At 37.1% G+C, this 14167-nt stretch overlaps 1 protein-coding gene across 4 annotated transcripts in view; it reads left to right on the top strand.

Annotated features, from left to right (window-relative positions):
* The window catches only part of CDK14 (cyclin dependent kinase 14), a 563146-nt gene that overhangs the window by 432307 nt on the left and 116672 nt on the right, over window positions 1-14167 (top strand). For all 4 annotated transcript variants that reach the window (XM_082471983.1, XM_082471984.1, XM_082471986.1 and 1 more), the window contains one exon: window positions 11464-11512. In XM_082471983.1, the coding sequence (XP_082328109.1) occupies window positions 11464-11512 (49 nt within the window). The remainder of the gene's footprint in view (window positions 1-11463; window positions 11513-14167) is intronic.

The following is a 14167-nucleotide window of genomic DNA, read 5'->3' as shown; positions in this document are numbered from 1 at the left end:
TTACGTTTTATGTTGTATTTTATTATTTACAAAGCATTTCAACATATTATCTCAATTGGTATTTAGAATAACTCCTGAGTTATTATAATGTTATTGTCCTAATACTGTTATCCCAATTTACAGACAAGGAAACTGGGAGACTGAGGCTTGGAGAGATTGTGTGGCTTGTCCAAGGCCGCATCTGCAGTATGTAGTGGAGCCGAAATGCAAACCCAGGCCTGCAGTCCCTGGCCTGCTATTCTTACGGGTGCCTGCCACTCTATTTAAGAGAGCTTCCCCGTCTGCAAACATAGGAGTATGATGAGGGAGAATTGTCAGCCTCTTCTCAGCCCTGCCTGGTGGCATCTTGGAAAAGATCTCTATATATCTTCTTGTAGGTACCAGAACCCACCCTCCACCTGCTAAATATGGGTATCTTCTTTGAAACTTGTGCTTCCAACAAATTGTCAACTCCAAACACCCTCTGTGGGTGTTTAGTTTTAAATGTACAGTCCTTGGTACATATTATGGGAATTGCCCAGTTTCATGATTTGCACACCAGAGAAGATCTGAACCTGTAGCCTTTGTTCACACTCTGGACTTCCCCTAGTCTGTAAGAAGGTGATGGAAAAACTGTGGAGGAAGTAGAAATTGTTTGGTGGGATATTCAGTGCAGGGAGGTTGAGAGGAGGGTGGTTTCGTGCCATGATGTTGCCCTGCACAGACCAAGCCTGCTGTCAGGAGACACCTGTGGACATGCAGGGCCATCTTCCTTACTTTTCCAGAAGCATCCCATCTGCTCCCTCCAGCTCATGGAATTCCTATGGACGTTAAATGAGATAATCCATTTTTACATCCTCTTCATTACTTTTTACATACTTATACTTTACCTATTTTTAAGATTTGAGCTGGCTGTGTAATTGGTATAAAAGTGCTTTTAAACTGTTAGGGGCATGCAACTACAACGTAATATTTTGCACAATTTATACTGTGTCCTCTGCCCGGTGTTTTCTTTCCCACTTTATGCTTTACCTCAAGAATCTTTTTGTTTGTTTGTTTGAGCAATTGATAGCAAATGTAACGGTCATGGGTTACATCTGAATATACAAGGGTGTAACTATGTGATGGTTATAAAAATCGACTTGAAAAATTAATCTGCAAATATATGGCCCTTATCTCAGATATTATTGCTAAAAACCTTGTGGGTCTGCCTGCCCCAAGGCTCAGGACATTTAGAGCTCTCTCCCCCAAGCATCAACCACCACCTTCTTCAACTCTGCCATTCTTCATCCTACCAGTAAATGCCACTCCGGTCACACAGTGAAAAAGCCAGTTAATTAGTAAATTTATAAAATAAGTGAACTTTATAGAGCAGAGGAAGTTAAAACAGCCTTAAACGTGACAAGAAGGGCAGGCTGTCTTGACTTCCATACTTTCTGATTGTGGCAATCATGCTGGGAGTCACTGCTGGCTGAGAGCAGGGGAGACAATGCTGGAGTTGAGCAGCCACGTTTCAATCAGCAAGAACCATGCTCCAGATACTCTCATGAGCTCAGATTCTTAATAAGTACTCGCTAGGTGCCAGGCAGCATTGTAGATGCTGAAGACACAGTCGTGAACAAAGCAGATAAACCCGTTGCTTATGGGGCTTCCGTGCTAAAGGGGAGACAAATAGTAGGCAAATTACAAATCAGTGTGGCTGGAGAAGCTGACCGTGGACAGAGCAGCAGGGGTGGGTCGCTGAAGGCCGAGGTGAAGAGCTAGGATTTTACTTGAAGTACGAAAGGAATCAGTGGAGGGTTTTTGAGCGGGGAAGGAAATTGATGTTTTGTTTTCAAAGGGACCTACTGTCTACAAAAAGTCACGGACCTATTTCAGAGATGGTAAGGGGCTTCATCTCAAGTGTGAACTCCTCTTGATTGGTAGTTTCTGCCCACAGCTCTGGGCTGAGAAGGGTCTGTAATAGCAAGTCCCGGCTCAGGGGGAAATTATTCTCACACCAGTTAACAGTGATGCCATAGACGTGGGGCATAGGTTTTTCCTGATAGGTCCATAACCGACCAAGGATTTGATATGCAAAAAGTCATACATATAGCCAACGCTATAAAATAAAAATTTTAAATGGCCAAAAATCATGATAATTACTGAAAAATGTAAAATAATAATTCAGCTCTTCCCCAGTAGGCAGACCTATGGGGGGAGATATCTTTATAAATTGTAGAAATTCATTTCATTGCAAAGCAGGGACTATCTGTACTGACTTTCTCTGTATCTGCTTGAAGAATTTCCCATTTATTTTCACTAGAGGGCATCACAAATGATGGAGACTAACAGAGTGTCCAGAAAATGCCAGAGAAAATGTAGTGAGATTAAATTTTCAAAGAGAAATGAAGTTCTTCTGATTGCAGCTTTATTGAAAACAAAAGCAAAACCAAAAAACAACCTTATGTATACTGGTTTCATTACTTCTACTCTTGGAATTTTGAAAAATTCAGTTTGGGAGTTACCCACACCTCATCTCGCCAAAGTTGATCTAGAATGCCAGTCACCAAACAAAGACTTCTTCAGTAATCCTCCCACCCCAAGAGGATTAAAATCCTTGTATAGTGTCCAATTTGTGTGATTTGGTTACAATCATATCTGAGAAAAGAATTAGAATTTCAGCCTATGAGTGGAAATCAGAATAAATGAAGACACAGATCATTTTCAAGGTACTGAAAGAACTGTTACCAAAGAGCTTGGGTAACCCAGCTTTTTGGTAACAAGTGATAAACCGGGAATAGAGTCCTGATTCAGCCTCTGCCACTAGCCTGTATCATGGGCTCGTCAACTCAACCTTTCTAACCTTAGTTTAGTCATTTGTAGAATGAAGTGGTCAGACTACCTGACTGCTCACATTTCCCCTAGAAGGTGCTGAGTGCTGTCTTCCTGATCTCTTCCTCCCTGTGGAGAGTTTGGATGGAGGGATGGGTCGGGATGCATGGAGAGTGAGACACAAAATCTTTCTTCTCCTTTCTTTTCTGGGAGCTGTAAAGATTCAGTCTCATTTGTGAATAGTACACTTTAGACTGTGATAAATGCCTAACTGATTAAACTTTACTTCTCTAAAGGAAAACATCTTACCGAAAGAGAAGTGTTCCGTGACTTTTAGGTTGAGAAAGGTGTGGCTGGTTTGAAGACCTCAGCTGGGAATATGTGCTCACAAACCCGTTTGTATGTCTGTTGGAAAAACCAAATGCCATAGGAAGTAAGAACGTTTAACGTACAGAGCAGACGTTTGTTTCTAGAAGTTGCTCAGAGATTGCTCATTTTAAAACACACACCGTTGGTAATCGAAGGATGATTTGCTGCAGCCAGGGCAGGGCAGGATGCTGCAGTCTCCTATTTTCAGGACTGAAGATGGCTACTCAGCATTTTAAGGAAACCCCTCTGGGTGACAGCAACAGGGCAGTGAGATCCTGTTCCATGTTAGCATGTCACATCAGAGCCTCTCACTGGTAACGCTGGAGCTGTGTGAAATCACAGCCATTATATATATGAGGGACAGCAAGAGTTTTAAAGCTGTGAATTACAGTTGTGCAGACATACATCTTATTTCTAAAATGCCTGTTTGGATCACTATGCTTTTTTGGAATTGACATATCTAAAATCCCCATATTTTGGAACAAGTCTAGCCCTCGCAGTTTGGGATAAACTGTCGTCTACTGTGCATGAATTCTGCTTTACTTCTGGTCTGAGGACCATAGATGGTTTAAATCCAGCTTTTCTATGTCTTGGTCAGAATATCAGCTGAAGTGTTGACTGCTGGCTTGGTTTTCCTTATAACCATAAGAAAGTCACATTTGCATAAAAATTCTTGTGAATACTTGTAAATAGATTTTCTTCCATTGCTGGTCCCTTAGTATTGGATCCCATGATTCATTGTGGGCTACAGATGACCTTGTACGTTTTGTGCACTGCTGGGTCCACAGTGCCTGGCAAACAGTAGGCACACAAGAAATATTTGTAGAATGAGTGAGAGAATGAATGAATACTAATGTCTTCTAACCTTAAAAGATTCAAGGCTATTATCTATTATATAAACAAGTAATTAAAGTGATTGTTGGAAGCATCACCAGAGTGATTCGTGACTGTGTTTATTGTTCATCCTCATAAAGGACTGGACTCTTTTCCCTCCACTGAAGCAATCCTGAGAAAGGCTTCAGGTTCAACACCTCCGCCAGATGATAGTCTGGTCACAGCTCTTGACTTAAGTCATTACTACTTTCTTACAAACTCAGGAGAAAAGAATAAATGCATTTGTTAAAATGCAAAATAATCCTAAAGAATTTAAATAGTGAGTAGTTGAATATATGGTTTAGAGGTGTTCATTATAAAATAATCTAACATTTACTGTGGCATTTTGGACATTACTCTTTTTTTAAATTTATTTTTTGGCTGCATTGGGTCTTCATTGCTGTGCGCAGGCTGTCTCTAGTTGCGGCAAGCTGGGGCTACTCTTCGCTGTGGTGCACGCGCTTCTCACTGTGGTGGCTTCTCTTGTTGCAAAGCACAAGAGACGCTCTAGGGGCGCAGGCTTCAGTAGCTGCGGCACTCAGGCTCAGTAGTTGTGGCTCACGGGCTTAGTTGCTCCGCGGCATGTGGGATCTTCCTGGACCAAGGCTCGAACCCATGTCCCCTGCATTGGCAGGTGGATTCTTAACCACTGCACCACCAGGGAAGTCCCTGGACATTACTCATTTTTGTATTGAATTATAGTTATTCCATGATATTATTTAAAAATCAGATGCTATTAAATCCATTTGTAAAAGGTGTTCTAAAGTTTGAGACTTTTTAAAAAATTTTTATTAGAGTATAGTTGCTTTACAAGTTTGAGACTTTTAATGATCTTGTCTCTATTGCCACCCCTCCTTTCCATGCACCCCTCCCCCCTAAAAAAAGAAAAGTGTTCTTAAAAATCCTGCTTTAGCCTTTCAAGTCCTTTGAACATATTGGGTTAGCCAAAAAGTTCGTTTGTTTTTTTCCGTAAGATGTTACAGAAAAACCCGAATGAACTTTTTGGCCAATCCAATGCTTGGGGTTTTTAATTGATTGGTTGATTTGACTACTTACTCATATGTTTTCCTGTTATTGACGTTAAAAACACAGCAGTATCTTATAAGATCCAAAAAACACTGGTGAGAAGGGGATAAGGGTAATAAAAATTAAAGTTACTTTCCTAGAGTATACAGTACATATATATAAGCAAATGAGTAAATTCCAATTTAGGTTTTATCTGTTTTCACACTGCCTCAAGCCATTTCAGGTTTAGCTCTTTTAAGCTGGGAAACTTTAGAATATATAGCATTGTTCTGCAGTATTTTCCTGTGGAATCTCAACGAATCGCTGTGCATAAGCATGGCAGTTTGAGCGAAACCCTTCCAGCCTCTGTCCCCTACCCCACCGTGTTACAGAGTTAGTGATTTCTTCTCTACCAACTCTCCTCCCTGGCCGCCCACTGTGTGCGACCATCCTCTGCAGTGTCCCTGCAATAAGAGGAGAAGGTGAAAATCAGCCTGCAGGTTTAAATTAATTGCACTTCTCAGTTATGCTGTGAGTTAGTCAATGCTTTAAATCACGGCATTCTAAACTCCTAGTTTAAACATAATTGGAAAGAGAAAGCTGAAATTAAAATAGTGACAGAATAAACCTAACTGGAGGAGAACAGTATAAAACACTCCTAATCAGATACTCGAATAATCTGTTAAAATTATTCATAAGCAGTTGACTATTTTATTAAATACACCTGTCACTGATTTGGGGCACTAATTTAAGCGCCTTTTTGTTTCCAAAACTTACCTAGTGAAATTAGGTTGCTTACATTCTAATGGAACATTGCTTTTACTCATGATGGAAATCGTTTTAAAAATAGAATTTAAAAAATCTAATTATAAACGTTACGCATGCTCATTGCAGAAAATGATAGAAATGGCTCCATTTGAAATTGTGTACTTTGACGGTTAAGATCTGAAAGATGTTGTATACAAGAGATCAGGTCCTGTGTGTTACTGGAGCTAGCTTCAGATATTTGAGTTTATCCTGTCTTCATTTGTAAAAGAAAACAGATGCGGTTAGTGGCTTTGCCTCTGTGCTCCCAGGAGACTGCGTCCATATCCACATTGTAGCATTTTCACCCCGTGTTGGTAATTCTGTATTTACATTTCTGGGCCACTGAACTGTAACCGGGACGTCCTCATTTTTGTGTGCCCATTGCCCAGTGCAGTGCCTGGCATACAAGCAGGTGCCCGGGTGACATCTGCTAAAAGAATTGAGAGTTTATGTGAGTAGTGACAGAAGGTAAAGGTAGGAAGACTTTGTTCTTCCTTATTTTTTCTACTTTCATATGGCATGTTTCTCTATCAATTTTGGCTCTTTTATGCGTAGCTAAAACTGACATGTTGTATTTCTGAAAAAAAAATTTTCTATTAACATATCCTGTCAAGCTCTAAACAGAGGCAATTCTTAGAACTCATATTTATGTGCAGTCATTAATAGCTAAGAATAATAATTTACTTGTAAATCCAAGATTGTATTAATTTTATCTGTAATGGAATTCTTGTTCTTTCCTGAAATCATAGCAAATTATTAAAATTGCTTTGTGGGGAGTACAAAGTTAAGGAGATCAAATTTGTTTTACAAGGACATTTGATGTAATTATTTTTAAAATATATCTTACTTTTTATACCAGACTTTATTTAGATAAAAATAATTTCTTAAACCTCTATAAAAAACTATTCTTCCCATTTCTCCTTTCTTTGTCAGTTAATTCTCAAACCCAGAATATGCCTTTACGTTTCTGTTCTACACCAACTGGCTGAATTATGTTGGGTCTTATATAATGCAGTCTAGTAGAGAATAAATTCAGATGTTAGACATTCTTTTGAAACAAATAAATACATGATTGTTGGTGAGCACTTTTGCCTGTCGCTTTAGAACAATGGGTATTTGTAATCAGGAGTGCTCTTCAGCTAATGTACACTATTTCCCCTGGTAGTGTACTCTCCAAACAGAAGCCAGAGAGATCCTTAAAAAAAAAAAATTCTAAATCATATCTTAAAGACCACAAAGTCTGTGTGAGCCGGTCTTCTGCCCACCTCTCCTGGGCTGTCTGCTCCAGCCACCCCATCCTCCAGGCTCACTCCAGCCCTGCACATGCCCTACTGGAATGAGAGCTCCCTACAGGCAGGAAGGTCTTCTGTTTGGTTCTTTCTCTGCATCTTCAGCTCTAAGAAGTGTACCTGGCACACAGTAGTTGCTCAGTAAATAGTTGAATGAACGAATCATTGCACAGATTTCTTTTGAATAAACTTTGTACTTAGAGATAGGAAGCTGAGTGTGTTCTTAAATTTCTTTTTGTTCTTTTTATCTAATGGTATTCTTAAACGTGAAACATACCATAACAAAAGCAATGTAAATCACTTTCTTTTCTTTAAAAGCTTATAATTCAAAGCAGACAACACTAACAAAAGGCACCAACTAATACTAAGCAGAATTAAGCCTATTAAGTATTAAATGATTAAGAAGAAATGAGATCAATATGAAAAGGAGCTCATTTAATTTTACTGGAGGATGTACACACAAATCCTTTCTAAATGGAAAGACACGACATATTGTTATGTACAAAAATGTTATATCAACCTTTTCAGATAAATATACATTTTAATGAAACTCCAACCAGATTTCCAGTGGGAACTTTGTTTATTGTGTTGGTTGACTTTTATTTGCAACTCATTTTCCTTCATCACCCAACCTGAAGTGTCCCTCTCACACTGGTCACTCTACATCATACCTCCGTGTTTTATTTTGCTAGAACACTGTCTTGTCCCTCAGCTTTATTGGGTTATAATTGACATAAAGCACTGTGTAAGTCTAAGATGTACAGCACAGTGATTTTATATGTGTATATATTACAAAATGATTGCCACGATAAGTTTAGTTAACACATCCATTACTTCACATAGTTTCAATTTTGTTTTTGTTTTTTTTTTGGAGTGAGAACTTTTAAAATCTACTCTCTTGGCAACTTGCAAATATTCAGTGCAGTAATGTTAACTATAGTTACCATGCTTTACATTACATCCCCAGAACTTATTCATCTTATAACTGGGAGTTTGTACCCTTTGACTACTTTCACCTATTTCCCCACCTCCAACCCTATGCCCCACCTCTGACAACCACTTCTGTTGCCTGTTCTCTGCTTCTATGAGTTTAAGTATTCTTTAGATTCCACCTAGAAGAGAGACCATACAGTATCTGTCTTTCTCTGTCTGACTTATTTCTCTTAGCATAATGCCCTCAGGGTCCATCCATGTTGTGGCAAAAGTTCCTTCCTTTCTATGGCTGAGTAACATTCCAGTGTGTACATGCGCCACATCTTCTTTATCCATTCATCCATCAAGGGACACTTAGGTTGCTCCCATGTCTTGGCTATTGTAAATAATGCTGCAAGGAACATAGGGGTGTGGAAATCTCTTTAGTTCCCTTCAGATATGTACCCAATTGCTGGATCATGTGGTAGTTCTGTTTTTAATTTTTTTGAGAAAACTCCATACTCTTTTCCGTAACGGCTGTACCAGTTTAAATTCCCACCAGCAGTACCCAAGGGTTCCCTTTTCTCCACATTCTCACGAGCACTTGTTATCTCATCCCTTCAATAACAGCCATTCTAACAGGTGTGAGGTGATATCTTATTGTGGTTTTGATTTGCATTTCCCTGATGATTAGTGAGATCAAGCACCTTTTCATGTACTTGGCCATGTGAATATCTTCCTTGGAAAAATGTCTCTTCAGGTCCTTTGCCCATTTTTTAATTGGATTATTTGCTCTTTTGCTAGTGAGTTATATGAGTCCCTTCTGTCTTTTAGATATTAGCCATTTTTCAGATATGTGGTTTGCAAATATTTTCTCCCATTCTGTACCTTGCCTTTTCATTTTGTTGATTGTTTCTTTTGCTGTGCAGAAGCTTTTTAGATTGTTGTTGTTCCGCTTGTTTATTTTTGCTTTTGTTGCCTGTGTTTTGGGTGTTGTATCCATAAAATCATTATGAAGACTAAGGTCAAAGAGATTTTTCCTGGTTTTCTTCTGTGGTTTCAGGTCTTACGTTTAAGTCTTTAATCCTTTTCCAGGTTTTGTGAGTGATAGAGGTCCAGTTTCATTCTTTTGCATGTGAGTGTCATTATTTTCCCAGCACCATTTATTAAAAAGTCTGTCTTTTCTCCACTGAGTATTTTGGTTCCCTTGTCAAACGTTGACCATATATATGCATGAGTTTATTTCTGGGCTGTCAATTCTGTTCCATTAGTCTATGTGTCTGTTTTTATGCCAGTATCATACTGGCATATATATGTACCACAGTACATATATTACTATAGCTTTGTGATATAGTTTGAAATCAGGAAGTGTAATACCTCCAGCTTTGTTTTTCTTTCTCAGTATTGCCTTGGCTATTCAGGGTCTTTTGTGGTTCCATATGAATTTTATGATTGCTTTTTTCTATTTCTGTAAAAAAAAAAAATGCCATTGGAATCTTGATAGGGATTGAGTTAAATCTATAGATGCCTTTGGGTAGTATGAACATTTTACCAATGTATTAATTCTTCCAATGATGAGTACAGACTATCTTTCCACTTATGTGTGTCTTCTTCAATTTCTTTCATCAATGAATTATAGTTTTCAGTGTACAGATCTTTTACGTACTTTGTTGAATTTATTCCTAGGTATTTTATATTTTTTGATGCTGTTGTAAATAGGATTGTTTATTTCCTTTTCAGATTAATCATTATTAGTATATAGAAATGCAACTGATTTTTGTATATTGAATTTATGTCCTGCAACTTCCCTGAATTTGTTGATTAGTTCTAACAAGTTTTTGGTGGACTCTTTATTAAGATCTTCTATATATAAAAAAATCATGTCATCTGCAAACAGCAACAATTTTACTTCATTTCCAGTTAAGATGTGTTCTTTTTGTTTGTTTGGTTGGGTTTTGGGGTTTTTTTGTTTGTTTCTTGCTTGATTGTTCTGACTAGGACTTCCAATAGTGTGTTGAACAGGAATGGTGAGAGTAGCCACCTTGTCTTTTCCTCTAAGAGTTCTGTCTTTCACCATCCAGTATGATGTTAGCTGTGGGCTTGTCATATATGGACTTTATTGTGTTGAGGTATGTTCCATCTATACCCAATATATTGAGAGTTTATATCATGAATGGATGTTGAATTTTGTCAAATGTTTTTTCTGCATCTATTGAGATGATCATGTGATTTTTATCTTTCATTCTGTTAACATAATGTATCACATTTATTGATTTGCATATGTTGAACCATCCTTGCATCCCGGGGATGCATAATATAAAAGAGACATTATTTTTTTATTGCTGATGGGAAAATGAAAAGTAATCTGTCAGCAGCTATTAAAATGTGAAATATGCATACCATTTGCCAGGCAGTTCTATATTGGGGAATCTATTTGACAGGAAAGAAAGCATCAGTATATAGACATAGATGTGCAAGGATTATTTATTGAAACATTGTTTTTAAGAAAAAAGGGGCTGGAAACTACCTAAATTTTCATCAGTAGGAGAATGGTCAAATAATTTATGTACTTCTACCCTATGGAATATTACACAGATTTAAAACAATTGTTACATATTATTTTATTCGAAGGACTATTCACTATATATTATTAGATGCCTAAAAAACTTCAGAGAATGTTTATTGTACAATGCATTTAAAAATTAAAATAGTATATATATATATATTTGTATATATGGATAGATTTGTATTTATAAACATAAATATGTGGAAAGAGACATACCAAGCCATTAACAATTGCTATATCATCAGGAGTGAAAAATGGGGAGCAGGAGAAGAGATTATTAATATATATTCTATGCCACTTTATTGTCTAACTTGGTAAAACAAACATGTTGTGTTTTCATTTTAAAAATACAAAGATTGTTCAATGGTAAATGTAAGTATACACTATAGGACGTTGGTGGTTTGGCTTTGAGTATGTGTAAATAGCATATAGTATAAGCAAGGAGAGCCAGCACTACTGTGTTTGGTCAGAGATGTCTTCATAGAAAAAACAGCAGGTTTCACTGGACCGATGTGGCAATATTCTTCTATAAATCTACCTACAGTTTGCATATTTGGAATTTGCATTTCTTTTTTCAACCCAATTAAAACTTAGTTATTCTAAGAAATAATTACTAGGAAACCAGATTATGAAACAAATCACCCTAGACAAAAGGAAACAATGCGTCATTGTTTAAAATGTTTAGCTCTTCCTGTTTTACTCTTTTGTTTAATCTAAGGTGAAGACCTAGTATGTCTAGCTTAACTATGGCTAAATCGAACAGTAGCTTCCTAAAAGTTTTTTTTTAACATACTGGCAATATAGACTTTTGAAACAAAGATTGTTTATCATTTTTGTTTTTTATTTCAGAACGCTTTACCCTGTACAGCTCTAAAAACCTTAGACAAGCATGGAATAAGTAAGTTTTTTTATACAGATTATACTCGTTCTCTTTTTCTCTCTCTTAATTTTTAAAGCTCTCCTGATAAATTTGTCATGACATTCTTTCATTTGTTCACCCAATTGTCTATTCATCCATTCGTTTAACCATTAAACAGTTATTAAGCCCTAACTGTGTACCATCCCCCATGTTCCACCTGAGCCAACACTCTGTGAGTTTGGGTTCCCAGAGCGATATAGTATTGCTTCAGAGTTGTTAATCCTGAAATTCACTGTGGACACTCTTCTTCTAACTAGATTCCAAGAAATGTTTTAGCATCAGCAAAATAGCATTTCTTAAGTACAATGTATCAACTGACTTTCTAATCTAAATAATGTTGGTGTCAACCTTTGAGCTAGATAAAACTGATCTTTCAAATGTTTTTAGTTTACCTATTTTTCCCCGGAGCCTTATTGGGAAGCTAAGCACACGTATCACTTGGAATACATGGACTCTCTTTATTTAATCTCTCATCTGACCTTGTTGAAATAGCTTTATTTATTGGTTTCGAAATTTGATGACATCTGAAGATCTGGGTGTCTCAAGTTATTCAGGGGTCTTTTATGGCAAGCCAAACTGCTAGTAAATCATTGAAAGTTGGGAAGCAGAGTAATTGAGTCACTCTGTTTGACTGTATCACATTTCAAGCATTATATTAGGGAAGAGGTAACTAGATCTGCTTTGATCAAGTAAACTATAATTTGTCATAACAAAATTTTGTCTATGGGGAATTTAGTGTTATTGTCTCCCTTTTTACCGTTATGACGTTTAATTTTAGATGCCATCAATTATGGAAAAAATAAGAAAAACTTTTTATAATAAAAATGCCTTTAATCAATGCTGTCAGTAGATAACAGCAGATAGCTTATTGTGAGGAACTCATGGAATGAATACATTAAAATCTTCAGTGGATTATTTGAAAGATTTGGCAGTTTATTTTGATTGAATTCATGCTAAGAAGAACACACCAGTATAATTAATTTTGTCTAGCACAAGACTTCGTATTTTCCATTTGAAGGGTCAGTTCTTAATATCTAGAGTCTCCCCCAGGAAGCACGCCCTCGGCTGGGAGGGAGCATTCTCTGTGTGTTCCTCACCCTTTTATCCTCCTCCACCCTAATTTCACTGATCAGTGGTAACACATTTTAATTAAGTGCTTTCATATACCAGGTAATATTTACAGTATAACAGTTCCTGTCTTAATTAAATGATCAAACACATTTCTCGCAATTGCTCAAAAAGTTTTCTCCCACCAGGTAACCACTTTATGAAACAATTCTTGACAAAGCCATTGAATCTCTAACCCTTTCTCTGAAGTAACAGGAAAATCTGGCAAATCCATGCATAGTGGCGTTTGTGGAGAATAGCCTCCAATTTAGCTAACCCTCCGTTTCCTTCCTTCAGAGGGACAGAACTAGAATGACGTCCAAATCACCCAGAAAAATAAATGGCAATTTTTATCCACTTAGTAGTCTACAAAAGACAGGACGGGGGAGGGGGAGGTCTGTAGACGATGCTGAGTGGTAGTTCATCCACTGTCCCCTTGTGGATGTGACTCCAACAGCATTTACACCTGGCCCACTCCAGCTGTTCATTTTCGCAACTTGTATTCAGCACCTGTCATCTATATGCCCAGACGAATGGCCTTTCTTGTTCAACCATTGGAAGTGACTAGTGGAATGCCTCTCAGAGAAGATGCTTTTGTCCATTTACATTACTCTATTTCAGGAGAAACTAGGTTATCTCATGTCTTTCAAAAAGAAAAAGACAAATGAAGTAGTATTCAAGCTTTGTGTTGCTTTGCTTCATTCTGACCACCTAAGACCTGATGCTTTCCTTTCTCTGAGAGGTACTGTTCGTGTCACAACAGAAGTAGTTAACTTCATTGACAAAAATCAGGCTGTGTGATCCTCTGGTATTGTTGTCTTAGAAATTTTAAAAGCTGTGTGCATTGTGCTCAATCTCTGAATTTTCTTAAAAGATGCTAGGTTCAGTAAATACGCTTTTACTTTTGAGGGCAGATAATTCTTCGGAATATGATTTTTCACAAAATAAGAACACGGTTTCTCTTTAAGGTATCACTTCAGAGATATTTATTATTTGCATTTTCCGTGAACACAGGATTTATATTTTTTCTACCAAAAACAAGGTCTAAAATACTGAAGGAAATATTACATTTTAATGTAAAGTCCTTTAAATCCGTTGATAGAATTGTAGTTAATATCTTTCTTTTAATTTCTACCATCACATATGCTTTTTAAAAACCCGAGAATTAATTCAAAGTCATTTAAGAGAGTCCCACCCTTAGATTTCTTTAAAAATATTTTAGAGAAAATATTAAATGCTGAGCTTGAAGTAAGGTTTTAAAATTATAAACGTGACTTGTTTAGAACCATGCTATTTTCAAGTCCCCGTAAGTCTTATTCTTTTGTTGCCTTAAGGATTTATTTCAGAAAAAACTAAGTAATAAAATCATCACTAAAAATATTATAAAAATATGAATTTCTAGTATCTGTTATGTACTGAACCCTTAAAGCAAAGCTATAGCCTCCAGCCAGTTCGAACCCAATGCAATTTAGGGAGAAGTGAGAATTCAGACATTAATTATATTATTGATTCTTCCTACAGACAGAC

Source organism: Balaenoptera physalus, assembly GCF_965194825.1.
Source record: "Balaenoptera physalus genome assembly, chromosome: 8".
NCBI lineage: Eukaryota > Metazoa > Chordata > Mammalia > Artiodactyla > Balaenopteridae > Balaenoptera > Balaenoptera physalus.
Note: the sequence above shows the minus strand (reverse complement) of the source record. Positions and strands in the feature narration are given on the sequence as shown.